A 19,671-nucleotide genomic window follows, 5' to 3' on the forward strand; every position below is an offset into this window, starting at 1 on the left:
TGACCTGTGGTTCATTCTCCAGTGGCATTTGGTTCTCCACTGTTCCCTTATCAGTGGATAAAATACCATTCGAGTTTCAATTCACCATTTCAACGTCAGATGCCAGCAGCTGTCTTTCATTTGAACATAAGGCGCACAAACATTTGAATTACTCTTCTTTTATCGTTTTATATTTTGTATTAAAAAGAGTAGGGGAAGCGAATAAGCTACAACTAAAGCGGATGATGCTCAGTTATCCAGTGATTATTCGACATTAGAGTGTTCCTTTATTTCTCAATCACCTCTTGTCCACCTTTATCCTTGAATTAAATTAAATTTTCTTTTAAACAAGTGACAGTAACAAAAATCTTCAAAATAGAAAGATAAACGTTCTCCAGGAGAACGTTCAAGAAAGTGGATTATCCTTCCGGCGTCCATGCCAGGAGAAAGTCACGTGTCCTGTCATTAAGAACGGTAAAGGAAATTCTGTTCTTAATTTTAGAAATTTTGTTCATTAGGTACAGCAAAATTTAGTTTTCTATTTCTATATAATTCTCCCTTCTTGTACTTCTCTATTTCTTCATTTTGGATACATTTTCCAGAATTCTTTTTGCCAAGAATTTCTTTTTCTGTTTTTGAAAAAAAAAATCAAATTTAAAAAACTAAATTATTGTTTAAAAAAAAAATTTTTTAAGTAAAAAATTGTTTTTTCTAATGATTTATATTAATTATTAACGTGGTAATTTTTAATTTCGATTGTCAATGTGACTTTTTATGTATATAAGTGGAACAAATTATATTCTACAATCTTTTGCTAATTTGTAAAAATTACTTCTTGAGTTGATAAATCAAAGTTATATTCGTAATCAGAAGTTAATAATGCTCAGTCATTCAGATTATCGAGATTTGTAATCTGCAAAAAGTGTGTAAAATGAGAATTGTTCACATTTCCTTTTTTTACTGTTATAAATTGTAGTTTCACGAATAGTTTACTCATTGTTGTAAGGAAATTCTAATTAAAAAAATAATTTAAAAATAAATAATTCTAAGAAATGAAAATTGAAATTTGAAAAAATTAAAATAATGTAAAAAATTAAAATAATTTTCACTCCCTAATTGAATATACTTGTAAATTTTACTATTTTTAAAAATTATGAAATAATTTATTTTTATCAAAGGAGTGAAAGTGATTAAACTTTTTACATTAGGTGAGAAATCTAATTATTAAATTAAATAAGTATTCAAATAAATAACTATTATCAGAAATAAGTAAAACATAAAATAAATATATAGTTTAAATAACTATTCAATTAAAATTATTAATTAGGATCAATTTAATGAATTGTTTTATTAGAAGTAAAATATATTATTTACATTTTATAATAATTTACAAACATTATTTATTATTATTTATTATTATTTATAATTATTTATAATATTTATAATAATTTATACAAAAGTAAATAATAATTTATAAGAATTGCAAGAAATTATAATAATTTTTAAAATAATTTAAAAATATTTTCTAATAACTACTACTTTTATGTAAAACTAATAATAATGATTAATTTTCGGTTATTGTTAAGTACTTTGTATCAGTGAATTTATATAAATAAATAAAATAGGAAAGAGTGAAAAATTAACACAACATAGAAATAAAACTGAATTATTGTCTTAAATGCAGAATTTATGTAGATTCGACAACTTCTTTAGGAAAGAAAATAAAAATTTGAACAATATAAATTAATTCATATGTGAGGTGCAGAATTTTTTGAAATAAATATGAATTAAATTATATGTAGAATGACGTACATTGAAAATACGTGCCACTTTTACAAATCTTACGATTCTAATGTCTGCGCCCTTTCTCTTTACTTACTATGAGCAATTTATTATATCTACCAAAAAGGAAAAAAAAATGAATAAATTTTTTAATTTATTGCTCATCTTTTCAATTTTGTCAAATCTTTCTTTTTTTCCTATTTAATCTTCTTAAATAAATTTATAACTTATATAAATACTTAATAATCTATAATCATAATTTTTTTAATTATCTTTATAAAATATTTCATTTATCATCATAAAATAGTTCATTTTATCTTTATACAATAATATAAAAATTCCATATAAATATTCTTCTTATCTTATAAACATTTAAAGAATTTTCGATTAATAATAAACAATCAGCTCTTTTATTAATAAGTCTAATATAGTTTGTTGATAATTACATATATTTTACGATTCTAGATATGAAATATACGTGTTTTTTTGAATAAAAGACGAAAGATGTATATAAATGCATAAAAGAGATGATAATTACATACTCTCTAGGATATGCACATCCTGTAAAATTTCTATACAGTCAATTTCAATTCTATGTAAGAAAAAGAATTTTCTTTCAAATTTAGAAAAAGAAAAAATTGTTATTTAAAAGTCTCATATTTTTTCTGCGCAAATAAGAATTTACGGAAAAATTTTTTCCAAAATTATTTATTATTAAAAAAAAATTATTCCATAGTTTTTTCTAAAATCGTAAAAAAATTGATTGTAATCAAAAAAAAAAATTTGTTTCGTATTAGAAATATTCCTTTTAGTGGTGACTGTACAAGATTCGCACAGAACAGTAATTTACCTCTCGTTACATGCCTTTAATACAGATTTAGCAGTAGTGTACAGATCGTGTACAATAATTGTAGAATGCATTTGTCGAACTCACAGGTCAAACAATGTTGGTAGTTTTCGTTATGTAAGAAACAAATTATGCATTTAGAGATATAGCAAATAAATATTCAGACAATAGTGCTGAAAACAATATGAATTTTATGATTTATGTACTTTACAAATTGACACGATGTCATAATTTTTTTATTTTATATTGACTCTTTTTAATTTTACTGTTTTCGAAACAATTGCAAAATTTATCTTTTCTTTGAACAATGCTTCTAATTTTTTTCTGTTTTTATTTATTGTTTTTTTTTCTTCAAGGGGCGGGGGTAATTATTAGTTAGATTTCCATAATCATAAAATACATATTGACAAACGCAAAGTACGATAGAGTTACAATATGCAAATGACTATAGGAATAAAGGAAGATTCAATCACGTGTGTGGTCTTTTATATATATAGGACACGAATTTTATTGTCTGAAAATTTTATACCATTTCTGATATAAATTCTTTTTTCTTTCGAAAAAGATTTATTTAAAGAAGAAAAAAATTTGTGTTATAATTTTTTTTATTTTTTATTAGATGAAATTTTTTCTCAATTTTTTCTCAACAATAATTTTTTATTTGATACCGTTTTTCTTTTTCTCCATTTCAACGGTAGAGTGGGGAGTAATGAGTGTGAGAGAGAAAATTCCGTTTTTCTCTTTCTTTCCCATTGCCCCCACTCCAACGCTGAATTGTCACGCATGCGCCCCGCGTCAACGGTAGAGTGGGGGCCATGAGTGCGAGAGAGAAACACGAAATTGTCTCTCTCGCACTCATTGACCCCACTCTACCGTTGACGCGGGGCGCATGCGCAACTTGTTTTTCTCTAAATTCGCTACTCCTTTTTTTCGATTCTTATAAATTAAAAAAATATTTAAGGACTGCCGGAAGGATGGGCGAGGATTCAAAATGCGGTCTTTGTGGCATTTATCCCAAATGGCTGGAAGGTCGAGCAACCGCAAAAGTTTTTATTATTGTTTATGGCCTACTTGGCACAGTTCAAAGTATGGCTTTCGTATATGTCATGGTCACCTTAACAACACTTGAGAAAAGGTTTAAAATTCCAAGTCAAACAACAGGTAAAAAATTAAAATACAAAAAGCCTAGAATTTTTGTTCAAAGTCGATGGAAAAATACTATTTTATTGTAATTTCTCCTAATCACTTATTTATATTTGTAAAAGCAGTGTTTCAAAATTTATAATTTATACTAGACGTAAAAATAAAGAAATGTAGAAATATAATTTTAAAGTTTTGTACAAAAATTATTAGAATGGAATGTTTGTTAATACAAATGTTAATTATTTATTTATGTAAAATAAAATTGTCAAGATTGTTCGAAGTGAAATAAAATAAATATTACCATCTGCACAAGATAGAGACTATCGATAAAGAATTCTTAAAAAATCATATTACATTCACTAATCAGTATAATATTTTGAAAGAAATAGTGCTTTTTTAATTATGTTTAAATAGTAATTAATTACGTTTACTTAGCGATAATTTTTTCATCCAAAAAATAAGAACTCGAATTAGAAAAAGTATTTTTTTTCCCTCCATATAATTAAAAACAAATAAAGATATTTTCTATGGAAACAATGATATTAGTTTCTCTTTACACATTACAGGAATAATACTCTCAGGAAATGAGATATCACAAATTTTATCTCTAGTTTTAACGTATTACGGAGGAACTGGTCATCGGCCAAGATGGATAGCCGTTGGTGTTGCATTAAGTGCATTATCATGCATTGTACTGGCCCTTCCACATATTATTTACGGTCCTGGAAAGGATGCATTAGCCTTGACACGAGAGTATCTCGATCAAAATTTAATTATTAATTCCACTGTAAGTGAGGACCTTCCAACTTGCACGAGAAATAGAGAGCCACCAAGTTGTGATGAAGAATCACTACAGGACATAAGTATTCTTCCAAGATTACTTGTTTTTTTGTCACAATTTATTTTAGGTATTGGCACAACGCTTTATTATGGATTGGGACAAACGTATCTTGATGATAATACGAAGAAGAAAAATACTCCAATGTTGTTGGGTATGTTTTTTTTTATTTTCACTCAGATGTTGAATTTTCGTTGGGCGCAAGCGATTCTGCTTTTTTCTTTCTTTCTCATTGCCCCCACTCTTCTGATGCGTTAACTTCGAGCGCACGCGCCAAGTCAATATGAGTAAGAGAGAGAAGATTCTCTTTTTCTCTTTCTTTCGCATTGCCCCCACTCCAACGCTGAGTTTCCTTCGGGCGCACGCGCCAAGTGGGGGTAATGAGTAAGAGAGAGAAAATTTCCTTTTTCTCTTTCTTTCTCATTGCCCCCACTCCAACGCTAATACGTCGTTGGGCGCGTGCGCCAACGCCAAAGTGGAGGCAATGGAACGGAGAGAGAAAATTCCTTTTTTCTCTCTCTTACTCATTATCCCCCACTGCAAGACTTTTTTTTCATGAAAAGAAACTGCTCACCTCCAAAAAACTGAATTAACTATTTTTTATCAATTTCGCTTCTCAAAAAGTAAAGAATCAATAAATTATTGAAGCAATAAAAATGAAAAATTTTACATTTTAAGCCCAAAGGAAGGAAAGTAAAATTTTGATTCTTAATCTTGAAATGCTAGGAAATTATTTTTATTTCGTTGCGTAAGAGATGACAAGATTCGTGAGTATCGTTTAATAAAAATCATTCGAGTTCCAGTGTCATTGCCACACTAACGGTGCGCATGGGGGAGTAAAATTAGATTATACAATTTGGATTTAATGAAAAAATTCGAATTATTAATATAAATAGAAATTTATTTTAGACTGAGATTTAATTCTAATTATTCATTTCAATTGAATTTTAATTCTGATTATTAATTTTAATTAAATTCTAATCATTGTTTTAGATTAAAACTTAATTCTAATTAGTATCTATTTATTATTTTATAAAATTATTATTAATTTATTATTATTTATTAAAATTTAATTATAATGTTTTACTTTGAATGAAAATTTAATTCTTAATTTGAATTGAAAATTTAATTCTGATTATTAATTAAAATTCAGGGTGGTCACAATTTTAAGTTTATCAATTTACCTTAGAATTTACTGACATTAAAATTATTTTCCCTGACAAAATTCTTTTTACTGGAAAATATGAAAGTTTACGAATAATGAGTAAACTTCTTGAATTTTAATAATTTTTAAAAATTATAATTATAACCCTACGTGAATTCAATTATTTTCTGCAATTTTCAACTAAACTTCATTTCTAAATGAATTATTTTAAATTATTTTTTGAAAGTTCTTCTAGAATTCAATTATTTTAAATACAAAAACTCTTTTTTTATAATGATTGTAACGGTCCATATTTTTTTTTCTTAAGTTATTAAGGTAAAATATTTTCAAAGAATTATAATAAAGATATTCTCACAATTAATTTTTTTAAAAATATTTTTCAATAATTTTTGAAAGATAATAGTTTTTTAATTATATACAATTAGAAAATTTCAAAACAATTGATAAAATCTTTTAAAAATAATTGAATTTTTTAAAAATATAAATAAAAATAATAAAATTTTCAAAGAATTTTAATTATAAATATTTATAATTTTTTAATAAGTCTAAAAAAGTAAATTTTTATAAATTTTTATTCACTTTGTTCAAAGATAATTGAATCTTGTTAAAACAACTCTAAGAATTAGTTTTTAAAAATATTTTAATATAATTTTTTAAAAATAATTGAATTTTTTAAAAGAATTTTTGTATTTCGTTGCAATATTTGTAAGAAAAGTCGCAATTTTTGAAAATAAGTCTAAAAAAATCTCAATTTCGTTAATTTACCTGACTTTACTGTCAAAAATTTTGTTTCCCTGACATTTCCCAGACTTTACTGACATGTGTCCACCTTAAAATTTTATTCCAATCATTGTTTTAGATTCAAATTTAATTCTATTTAGTGTTTATAAATTTATTATTTATAAAATTATTATTTATTGATTTATTATTATTTATTAAAATTCAATTATAATTTTTAACTTTGAATTGTAATTTAATTCTAGTTTTGATAAAATTAATAAAGAAGGTCCATTAAAGAGACAATTGAAAAAAAGTGTTTTTTTTTTAGAATTTTTGTTGTTAATTCAACCCTTGGGATTTACATTTTTTTTTCTTATCTAACTTGATAAATGACCGATAAAAAGATTAATAATGTTAATTTCTTTTTTTAACTTGTTTACGTTTTTTTATTCCCGCTTCGTTGTATATCTGATAAATATCAATAAAATAGTTATTTATATAAAACGTTTCCGTTAGAAGAAAAAACTTGATTTCTAATTTTAGGAAAATTTATTCTCTTTTTATTTTCTTCAGAAAAATTAAGAAATCAAAATTCATTGTTTTCCTTGTCTTATCAATCGTAAATGTTCAAATTTAGATTTTAATGCACAATATTTGGGTATGATAATGATTTAATGCAAAAATTTATTTGATGCAAAATGTTTTTAAGGGAATTTTTCAAAAAGAATCTATTTTTTAGTGAAGTCAATTCTTAAGTTAGTGCAATTTTTTCTTCTATTTTTTTACCTATTTATGGAAAATATCTTTTTTAATTTCTCCTTATTTATTGTAAGAAGAATTGAGTTTTATTTAGTACTTTTTTTTATACGCTTAAGGATAAATTTTTTATTTATTTTCTTTCTTGCAGGAGTCACGTTTGCTCTTCGGACTTTGGGACCTGTCGTTGGATTCGTTTTAGGCTATGCATGTTTAAGTTTGTATATAGATCCTACTTTGCATCCTGTAATTACTAAAGAAGATCCACGATGGTTGGGTGCCTGGTGGATCGGTTGGATTATTCTTGGAACGACTATGGGAATGTTTGCAGTTTTTATTGCCATGTTTCCACGTCATTTGCCAAAATCAAATACATCTTCCAAGGAGGTAGTTTCTTATTCTTCTACTAATCATATACTGTATAGCAAAATTCACATAAAAATCAAAATAAATTAAAATCTAGAAAAAATTAAGAATATGCAGCAAACAATCTGTAAGAAGTTAGGGACTTTGAGGAAAAGAATATTTGATAATATTTTACATGTTTATTGTGATAATGCACAGATTGCGGAGGAACCTTTCAAACATGATCCGACATTCCAAAAAATTGAGAATATAAAAGAAAAAGAAAATTCGACGGTAGCAAATAAAGAAATGGAATTTGTTCCAACAGTGAGTGATTTTATTACATCGACGAAACGATTAATGTTGAATCCCATTTTGACCTGCAACAATTTCAGTGGAGTTTTTTATATTCTTGGTGCATCAGCTTACATAACATTCATGTCGAAATATATGGAGGTTTTGTTTGGTGTATCAGCTGCAAAAAGTTCAATGATTACAGGTAAAAATAACACCCTAAAAAAATGCCAATAGACAAATTTGTAGGTATTTTAATATTATTGCAAACTTGCACGTAAAAAGGCACAGCATGATTTCTTGAAGCAAAAATAATAAAACAATAATGACAGAAATTTAGATATTTCTTTTTTTAAATATCAAAATATTTCTAATATATTTTATTTTGATTATTGTTTTCGAACAGGCCCGATCACTTTAATAGGAATGGTACTCGGTTTTCTGATATCAGGAGCAGTGATTAGTAAATATAAACCAGGTCCACGAATTTTGCTCGGCTGGAATGTCATTATTGGCATATCGTACATTTTTGGACAAACGGCATTTTTATTTTTGAGCTGTCCCGCTACTCAAATCGAAGGAATTGATTCAAAATCGATGCAGTAAGTTTTTATCTCTAAAAAGAAACTAATACTTTTTTTATATAATTTTTTTCTACAATATTTATTAAATAGTAAAATTTGAACTCTAAGCAACTCCACGTGAAAAGATTAAGTAAAAATTTTTATTTTCTAGAAATGGCTTAATTAGAACTCTGATAAATTGTTGTTGTGTATAAAAGTAATAAAATCTGAAAACATGAACTTTTATAAAAAAAAATTAATAGTATAAATTATAGGGATTACAGTTATGAGGTTTTCAGCAAAATTATTAATTTAAAATTAGTATAATTTCGACAGAACTTGACACTTTTTAATTTTTAATAGTGAATTTTAAAGCATTTTTAGTGGACTTTTCAATTCAAAAATTCTTTTTTCAAATAAAATCTTATTTTTCAATTTTTATAACGTAATTTTTCTAAGAACATTAAATTGAGACAAAAGACGAATCAAAACGTTACTTCGCAACACTTTTGATTTGTCTTTTGTCTCAATTTGATATCCTTAGATAAAAACTGTAAAGAACTACCTCGTTTTTTAATTTTTTTATCATTTTCATTAAAAACCTGAGATTTTTTCCAATAAATTATGTAAATTTCAAAGGTGAGAGATAACAATAGATTTTCAAGAAAATAAGAAAAAGTTAACTTTTTAAATCCTTTTTGAAAAACAATTGTTACCCCATTTTTTAGCTTTACGAAATTTACTAAAAAAAAAACTTCCTAATAAAAATGATTGAAAAAATAAAAAAAAGAGGTAGTTTCTGTAACAAATTAAAAAATAAGGTTTATTTTTGACAAAAGCGGGATTAATTTTTTTTTTATAAAATAGATTTGAATTTGAAAAATACACAGAAAATGCTTTAAAATTCAGTAAATAAAAATTAAAATCTTCTAATTCTTCTAGAAATTATATCAATTTGAAATTTGAATAAAACAATGCGCAAGTTCTTTGACAATATTTTTCGTATTTCCAAGGTGGATTTTAGCAAAAATTTATTTATAGAAAATAAAGAAAATAGAAAAGAAAACCCAGACATAATATTCTGTAGAATCTTATTCAAAAGATTATACAGAATGATTCTAAATAAAATATACTGAACATTTTCTATAGAATTTAACTGAAAAAAATTCGGTAGACTTTCTTAACCAGAAAGAAAATTTTCTTACTAGAGTAAATTCTAGGTAGAAATTTGCACAATTAATTTTTCATAAATATTAATTAATTATATGGGTAATTTTCCACGAATTGGTAACTTTTAACTAAGTTAACTTTTCTTTTCTTAAATTAATTTCTTAAAACTCCCTCTGTAAATATTTTTCGTAAAGCTTGAACATAATTATATTGTTGATATTTGAGTTTAAATTTATTTCTAATCTAATATAAACAATTTAAAAAAAATTTTTTGATTAATTTTTTTTTTAAAAAAACTTTATTTTTAGGTTGAAAATAATAAAAAGTTATTAACTAATTTCAGATGATAATTTTAACATAATTTTTTACATAATTATATTTTTTACATTTTATATAATATAAAAATTATTATCTTAAATTAGTTGGAAAAATAAACAATATTAAATTAAGAACAATTTTTGTAAATAATTGAAATTTTTCCATATGAATTTTATTAAAATTTTTAAAAATAATTAAATTTCTGCAAAGAATTTTATTAATTTTGAAAATAATTGAATTCTTGAGATAAATACTATTATTTATGAAAATAATTTAATTTTGCAATGAATTTTATAAAAATTCTTGAATATAATTGAATTTTGACGAAGAATTTTACTATTTACAAAGATAATTAAACTGTTGTCGAGAATTTTTTTTAAATATTTGAATTTCCAGAAAGAATTTTATAAAAATTCGTGAATATAATGGAATTTCGAAAAAGAAATTTTGCTATTTATAAAGATAATAATTAAAATTTTGACGAGAATTTTCTTTTAAATATTTAAAAATAATTGAATTTCTGCAAAGAATTTGATTAATTTTGAAAATAATTGAATTCTTGAGATAAATACTATTATTTATGAAAATAATTGAATTTTGCAATGAATTTTATAAAAATTCCAAAATGTATTTGAATTTTGACGAAGAATTTTGCTATTTATAAAGATATTTAAAATATTAACGAGAATTATTTTTTTTAAATATTTGAAAATAATTGAATTTCCGGAAAGAATTTTATTAAAATTTCTGAAAATAATTGAATTTTGTCGAAGAATTTTGCTATTTATTGATAATTGAAATGTTGACAATTTTTTTAGATTTTTTAAAAATAATTGAATTTTTAGAAGAATTTTATTATTTTAAAAATAATTGAATTATTGTGATTGTGAATTTTGACAAAGAATTTAGTTATTTATAAAGATAATTAAAATATTGACGAGAATTTTTTTTAAATATTTCAAAATAATTGAATTTCTGGAAAGAATTTTATTAATTTTGAAAATAATTGAATTTTTGTGATGAATACTATTATTTATGAAAATAATTGAATTTTGCAATGAATTTTATAAAAATTCTTGAATATAATTGAATTTTGACGAAGAATTTTGCTATTTACAAAGATAATTAAAATGTTATCGAGAATTTTTTTTAAATATTTGAATTTCCGGAAAGAATTTTATAAAAATTCGTGAATATAATGGAATTTCAAAAAAGAAATTTTGCTATTTATAAAGATAATAATTAAAATTTTGACGAGAATTTTCTTTTAAATATTTAAAAATAATTGAATTTCTGCAAAGAATTTTATTAATTTTGAAAATAATTGAATTCTTGTGATAAATACTATTATTAATGAAAATAATTGAATTTTGCAATGAATTTTATAAAAATTTCTAAATGTAGGTAATTGAATTTTGACGAAGAATTTTGCTATTCACAAAGATAATTAAAATGTTGAAGAGAATTTTTTTAAATATTTGAAAATAATTGAATTTTTGGAAAGAATTTTAATATTTATTAAGATAGTTGGATTCTTTCAAAAAATTAGGTTAAAATTTTTAAAATTGATTCGCTTCCGTTATAAAATAAATAATATTCGTAAATAAATAAATTGTAAATAATTTTCACTTTTGGATAAAAGTAGAAAAAAGAAGTGGAGAAAAAAAGATTATTTCATTCGTATTATTTAATTAATTTCCATTTTTATTTATGGACATAGTTTTTCTTATATGTGACGCGCTCTAAAGAACGGTACCTAAGATGCAAAAATTTCTAGGTTATGTTTATAATATTTGGAACGAAAATATACCATGGGGATCAAATCTCAATATAAACGATTGATAGTGAATTATTTCTTACATCTAATATAATTAATAAAAACTGATTTTACTTTTAAACAATTAAACAGAAGCGTTTAATTAACGGAAGAATTATACAAATATAACCTAAAAATAATGTTTCTTCTTAGGTACCTTTCTTCGAAGTACGTCACATATTCAACTTAATACCGTTTTATTGAAAATAAAAAAATTCAAATATAAAAATAAAAAAAAATTGTTAATTTTGTAAATGAAATTATTTCTTCTTTCGCAGAATAAATCTCGACTCTCCATGCAACGCAGATTGTTCCTGTGATACGGTGAAATATTCGCCGGTTTGTTATGAGCCAACAATGACAACATTTTTCTCGGCATGCCACGCAGGTTGTAAGACAGTACTGACAAATGGTGAATATGGAAATTGCAGTTGTACACAAAATCCAATGAATATTCAAAATTCCTATTATCAATCGGATAATCAGTTGAAGGATCAATTGAGTGTTTCTTCAATTAATCAAGATGACAATATTTTGATGACAAATATTTTAAATATCGTTAAAGCTGGTGCTTGTAAAAGTGATTGTCGAAATCCCTATTTAATACTGACAATTATAATGTGCATTATACAATTGCTCACATGTTCTGGAAAAATTGGCAATGTTCTGGTTAATTATCGAAGTGTCGACGACAGGGATAAGGCATTTGCTCAAGGAATAACATTAATGTTGATCTCACTTTTTGCCCTTATTCCGGGTCCCATTATTTATGGAGCACTGATAGATTCCACTTGCCTTGTGTGGGACGATGCTTGTGGTATGAAGGGAAACTGTTGGGTTTATGACCCAGATAAGTTTCGAAACTATATTAACAGCACGGCAATATGTGAGTTATAATTTGATAAATAACACGCTAATCAAATTTAATTTTTTGAATTGCTTCCATCCTTTTAAATTCAGATAAATCATCAATTTTCGAGACCCTAAGAAAAGAAAAATTTGAAAGAAAAACCAGTTTATCAACATTAAAGATTTTTCTTTTTAGAAATTGTTACATTTTGTAAAATTCATTAAATTTACTTAGTGGAAAAAATAATTTATCTGGAAAAAGAATTTTGAGTGAAGGAAAAATTTTTCAGGGTTGCCACAAAAATTTAATTTTGTTTCTCTCTGATAACCAGAAAAAAATTTAACGTTTTCCCTGACTTTAAAGAATATTCTGATTCACTAAGTAAAATAAATATAAATAAATTAATTAATTAATTATTATTTTTCCATGGAAACTAAGATTTTCAAGATTTTTAATTCTAATAATTCTAATAATTAAAGGTGCTACCGAGTGATAAAATCATTATTTTATATTATAATTGAATATTGTGAATGTAACTTCTTCAAAATTACTTTCATTATTTCATTTCAATAATAATCGTAAAATTGAATTGTAAACAAATGGATTTGAAAATTATTAAACAAGTTTCTTAAAAATTATTAAAAATAATTGATTTAAAGAAGAATTTTTCATTAAACTTCTTTTAATTAAAAATTAAAAAATTGCGAAATTTCGTAAAATTATATTGTAAACAAATGGATTTGAAAATCGTAAAAGAACTTTTTGAAAAATTATTAAAAATAATAGATTTAAAAAAAAATTTAGTGAAAAATTCTAGAAAATTATTATTATTTAAATAAATTATTTTTAATAAATTTTTAAAAAGAAGAATTTTAGTGAATAATTCTAGAAAATAATAAATGTCCATAATTTTACACTAAAATTCTTTGTTAAATCAACTATTTTTAATAATTTTTTAAAAAGTTCTTTAACAATTTTCAAATCCATTTGTTTACAATTCATTTTACGAAATTTCGATTATTCGTAAATTCTTCAATTAAATATACATTAGCAAATAAAAACTTTAAATAATTTAAAAAATTTTCGATTAAGCTTCTTCAAAAAAAATTAGTTTCATAGAATTTTTAATTAAAAATATAAAAAATTCAAATTTTCAAAGATTGTTATTTGAAACGTTTTCAAAATTCAATTTTTCACGCTATAAATATTAATCTTCCATTATAATCTAAAATTTTAACTAAAATTAATTTTTAACTCAATTTTTATTAGAAAATTCTACGAAAATTCAATTATTTAAATATAAAAGCAAATAATTTATTGAATAATTGAATGTTTCTCGAAATTGAATTTTCATAAAGTATTTTATTAAAAAATTTTTAAATAATTAAATTCTTTCGACGAATTTCAATAAAAGTTTTTAAGAATAATTACATTTTTCGAGGAATTCGATTAAAATTGTTATAAAAATAATTGAAATTCTGAAATGAGTTTCATTATTACTGAAAATAATTGAATTATTGCACAGAATTTTATAAAACAGTTTCAAACAATTGACTTTTTAAAAAAAAATTTATGCAAATTCTAGTTTTAATAATTGAATTCCTGTGAAATTTTCATGATTTTAGAAAATAATTAAATATATTCATGAGAAAATTTGTCAAAATTGATTTTAAATAATTGAATTCTTTTGGGAAATTTTTTCAAAATAATAGATATACAAATTATTGAATTAAAAATTTTTTGTTTTAAATAATAGAAATTTGACCATGAATTTTATTAAAATATTTAAAAATAATTGAATTTTATTATTTTTGCAAATAATTGAATTCTCATGATAAATATTGTTATTTATGAAAATAATTTTAAAACTTTTGAAAATAATTGAATTACTACGAAGAATTTAATGACAAATTTTAAAACGTTTGCTTTTTTCGAAAAAATTTATGTAAATTTTATTTTTAATAATTGAATGTCTGTGAAATTTTTTTTTTTTTTGAAAATAATTAAATGTTCGTGTAGAATATTACCAAAATTTTTGTTGAATAATTGAATTCTTTTGGGGAATTTTATTAAAATAGTAGCATATTGAAAATCATTGAATTAAAAAAATTTTTTTTAAATAATTGAAATTTTGAGAAAGAATTTTATTAAAATTTTTGAAAATAATTGAATTTTATTACTTTTAAAAATAATTAAATTCTTGTGATGAATACAATTATTTATGAAAATAATTTTGCTGTTTATTAATAAAGATAATTGAAATGTTGACAATTTTTTAAGATTTTTTAAAACTAATTGATTTTTTTAGAAGAATTTTAATAATTTTGAAAATAATTGAATTCTTATGGTGAATATTGTTATTTATGAAAATAATTGAATTTTGCAATAAATTTTATAAAATTCTTAAATATAATTGAATTTCGACGAAGAATTTTGCTATTTATAAAGATAATTAAAATGACGTTTACAAGAACTTTTTTTTTAATTTTTGAAAATAATTGAATTTCTTGAAAGAATTTTAATATTTATTTAGATGGTTGATTTCTTTCAAAGAATTGCGTCAAAATTTAAAAAATTGAAACTAATTTTAACTGAATTGAAATTAAAATTTTTAAAAAATACTTTATTACATGATTTATAAGCAATAACTTTATGGCAGTTCTTTAATATAGAATTAAGTTATTTAAAATAAATTATTTTCAGAAATAGAAAAAATGTAAGATTTTTTTTTAAGAATTCGTAGTAATTTCATAGTTTATGAGGCAAACAAAAAGACACAAAAATTCTAAACATTAAATTTTTTTCAGTACTTTTAATAAAAATTTCTGACTTTTCTATGATTTCCCTGATCAATTCTACTTTTCCTGACTTTTCCCTAAATTTCCTAATCTGTGGCAACCCTGCATTTAATTAATTTTTATTTAGAAAAATTCAAATTTAATTAATTGAAAAAAAAATTTCAGGTTTCACCATAATTGGTGTTCTATTCGACATTGGAGTTTGGTATCTTGGTAAAAATGTGGATCTATATGGAAGTGATGAAGACATGAGGCGTGATTTTGTCAAGTCATTGACACTAGAGGAAAAGAATAATTCAGAAAAAAATGAGAACCACGTAGAAAAAAGTTCCACTTAAACTGAAATTGAAAAATAAATTTAGGATTACATAATATAAAAATTTCATCACTGTTAATGAAAAAAAAAAAAAATTCCCAAAATTTACTTATCAAAACAAAAACAACTATTACATTAAGTATTAATAGTATTTTAATTTTAACGTTATAGGAAATTTTAAGACAGATTGTGTTATATATAGAATATATATTTATATAATGTGATAAAATATATTTTGTATACAATTATTACAAAACAATAACGTAAAATGAAGATTGAATTTTTTGATATATCATTCAAATATGAAAAAGTTAAAATATATTTTTTATAAATATTTATAAAAATTGCGAACAGAAACGATTTTATATGTAAATATAGAAAATTTTGTTTAACATTTATTTGTGAATAGAAAAAAAAATGTTCATGAGCATTTTGTACATTTGCATTTTTCTTCTACGGTGATAAATTAATTCACTATTGTAATTAACATTCAAGTATTCTATTATTCTATAGATATAGAATTTATTTACCAAATAATTTAATGTTTTAATAAAAATTTTATTTATAACGATAAATGAATTCTTTTATTTAAAAATTAAGAACCGTCTCTTTCAGTTTTCACGAAATGATTATTTGTCAGTAACGTTACTCTAACATTATTTTGACACAAAAATAATTGTTGTTAAAATTTATATATTGTACAACTGAAGATATTAATATTTTGTATAGTGAAATGAAAATTGTCATTTTCAGTTTATACAAAGTGAAAAAATTTTTGGTTGGACGCATTATAGTCAAGGTTGGACCATGTCTAAAAATTTGCATTTATTATTATTATATATTAATATTAATAATACATAATTAATGAATAATTTGTTGTAATAATAATAATAATAATTTTTTTAATAATAATTTGTTGTTCATAATCTATGAAAAAATGATTATGTAAAATTTTACCTAATATTTAGTAGAATTGTAATTATTTAACAATTTATTTATGATTGTAATTTATAATATTATTTATTTTATAACTAAAACGAAATTTCATGTTTTCGCCATACTTCTTGTACTATATTCTCTTCATTTCATTTGTGAGCGAATTTTCATGCCAAGGCAGCAATTTCAAGAACTAAATTGGCGCGAAATTCAAAAATAAAATTTAATTGATAATTTATTGATAATAATAATGCATAATAAATTAATATCTATAAAAAATAGTTTGTAATCTTTTACCAAATATTTACTAGAGTATACATGTAAAAATTCCATTCAATTATTCTAGAGTTAAAAAAAAAATTCTAGAGAAATTCCACATAACTTTTTTTTGTAGAATATAAAATAGAATAAAATTAATTGTACAATTGGTCTACTAAAAATTCTGTAGATTTTTTTTTACTGTATATTAAGATTAAATAAATATTGATATTAATGAAATAAAAAAATAAAATTATTTAATAAAAAAATAAAATAAAGACACATGTCAATATTAAATGACCGTGACCCAGTTATTGAAGCACAAATCAATCAAAAAGTTCAGTAAAGAAATTTAATACGAATTTTTTTTTTTAAATTTCATTGCTTGTTTTTAAAAAAATTCATGACAATAATAAAAAAGAAAATATAAAAATTGACTGAAAAGTTGTTAAACGGTATCAAAGGCAAAGTGCTAAGAAAAGAAAAACCTCGAACTAGCCTAGACTAATGATTCTAATCTCACTCGTCCGGCCTTGATTCTTCTACCACTATGAATGCTGTAATTTAAACTAGCAAGTGGGTGGTTGCAACTGCAATTTGCGATTCGTTTGCAAAATTTCATGTGATCTCTTTAACAAACGTATACATCCAATTTTTTTTTTCTTTTTTCCTCATATTACCCTAATACGTTGTTACATATAGTTTTTACACCATTTATGAAAATTTTACGATTCATTTTTGTTTTATAGTTTAAACGCCTAATCATCACTGATGCTAATTGTCCTTTTATTCCAATAATTTGAAAAATGTTTCCCGTAAGAATATCAAGAGGAAAAATTTTAAAAAAACTTTACTAAAAAAATTATTTTTATTTTTTAATTTAATTTTTTGTAAAAAATAAGAAGGTCTTGTTTGTTCTCTCATTTTATGAAAAAAAATTGATTACTTCGTTTTGTATATTAAATTTAGATTTTTATTTTTTGTACTTCTTTTTTTTCAAGAAAAAAAATTTTTGACTTCTGTATATTTAATTAAGTTTAATTGAAATGACACTTAATCTTATGCAAGTCATTTGAATTTACGACCCTTATCGTTTGGAAACTGATTCCCCTTAATAATCTCATTTCAAATAAATACATGTCGAAAAAAAAGAAGAAATCTGCAAATCATGTTGCAGTTTACTATTTTTATTTATTTCCTGTTTTACGAAATAATTTTTTAATTAAAGAAATGTGTATTCAATAACAGTATTTTCTACTCATTTTTTTTAAAAGATTTTTTAAATTTGAATATTAATCCCTTTTATTCGTTTCCTGTTTTTTATGAAATAATTTTTTTTTTTTGGGTAAAAAATGTTTTTTCGCTAAAAGTAGTATTTTCTATACTCATTTTGTTCAGATTTTTGTAATTTAATTTTTTGAAAAAAAAATTTGAATTCGTTTAGTGTATTATGAAATTAGTAGTACACTATATAAACTCTTTTTCTCATACACGTGGCTTCATAATGTATGACAATTTGACGTATTTGCGCTACAGGCTATTGTCAATGTGTGTTGTAGATTAAGGGTAACAAATTATCTTTATTGTACCTGTTGCTCAATCCAAATATAATGACAAGCAAATTATATTCTAAAAAATATCTTTTAGATGTTTCAACTTTAAACTAAAAAGTGAAAATTATCATCTTTTTCCGGATTTTATTCATGAATTTTTTTTTTATCTCAATTTAAGAAAATTATTTATTTTTTTCTTCTTTAGAACGAAAAATTTTTTTTTGAATTTATTTAAAAAATAGCAACAATTCGATAATTACAATTTTTTTCTCATAAAAATAAAATATAAATTAGAATATAGTTTAGAATTTTTAATACTATTATAACTATTATAATAATCATATTTTAAAAGAGTTGCTTTTTCAATTTTCATAAATAAATGAACTCTAAAATAAGGTTTCAACTTAATATTTTAGAAAATTTCAGTTTCGAATAAATTTTATTTTAGAAATTCTAAAGAACTTATGTTTTTGAAAAAATTTTAATAATTAAAATTCTTCTGAAATTAGTTAAATTTTGTAATAAAAATTTAACTAATCATGAAAAATAATGGATTTGTAGAAGAAATTTAGTTAAAAACACTAAAAAAATTGAATTTTGGAGAAGTTACAAATAATTACATAAATTCAACTATTTTCAAAAATAATAAAATTCTTCGCAAAAATTCAATTATGCTCCAAAATTTTAAAAAAATTCTCGTCGAAATTTTAATTAAAATTTATAAATAATTTCAATTACTTTCAAAATTTTTATTCTCAATTCAATGATTTTCAATATCTATATTTTAATAAAATTTTCTAAAAGAATTCAAGTATTTAATAAAAAATTAGGATAAAATTCTACGCAAACATTTAATTATTTTCAAAAATTATAAAAGTTTTTCAGGAATTCAATTAACAAATTTTTTATAAATTTCTTCGCAATGATTCAATTATTTTCATAAATAATAAAATTTTTATAAGAATACATACATATAATACTTTATAAGAAATTCAATTTTGAGAAAAATTCATTTATTCAATAAATTATTATTTTTTATATTTAAATAATAAATTGAATTTTCGTTGTATTTTCTAATAAAAATTCATTTAAAAGTTAATTTCAGTTAAAATTTTAGATTATAATTGAATATTTATATTTATAGCGTGATTTTTTAGAAATAATTGAATTTTGAAAAGGTTTCAAATTAAAATCTTTAAAAATCTGAATTTTTCATACTTTTTA

General features: G+C 22.4%; 1 protein-coding gene across 2 annotated transcripts; it reads left to right on the top strand.

Moving 5' to 3' along the window:
• Positions 1-202: 202 nt before the first annotated feature.
• LOC122503660 (solute carrier organic anion transporter family member 74D) lies at positions 203-15,981 on the top strand. 2 transcript variants are annotated; one of them, XM_043614294.1, is made up of 8 exons: positions 203-497; positions 3,570-3,769; positions 4,318-4,743; positions 7,382-7,617; positions 7,795-8,074; positions 8,276-8,471; positions 12,015-12,622; positions 15,550-15,981. In XM_043614294.1, exons 2-8 carry the CDS (start codon positions 3,583-3,585, stop codon positions 15,720-15,722), a joined length of 2,106 nt encoding a protein of 701 aa, XP_043470229.1. In that variant the 5' UTR covers positions 203-497; positions 3,570-3,582; the 3' UTR covers positions 15,723-15,981. The 2 variants fall into 2 exon arrangements, with proteins under 2 accessions (XP_043470229.1, XP_043470224.1); XM_043614289.1 differs by having other exon boundaries at positions 204-453; positions 15,550-15,980.
• The last annotated feature ends 3,690 nt before the right edge of the window (positions 15,982-19,671 follow it).

The sequence above is a fragment of the Leptopilina heterotoma genome, unplaced genomic scaffold, assembly GCF_015476425.1.
Source record: "Leptopilina heterotoma isolate Lh14 unplaced genomic scaffold, ASM1547642v1 Lhet_11, whole genome shotgun sequence".
Classification (NCBI taxonomy): Eukaryota; Metazoa; Arthropoda; class Insecta; order Hymenoptera; family Figitidae; genus Leptopilina; species Leptopilina heterotoma.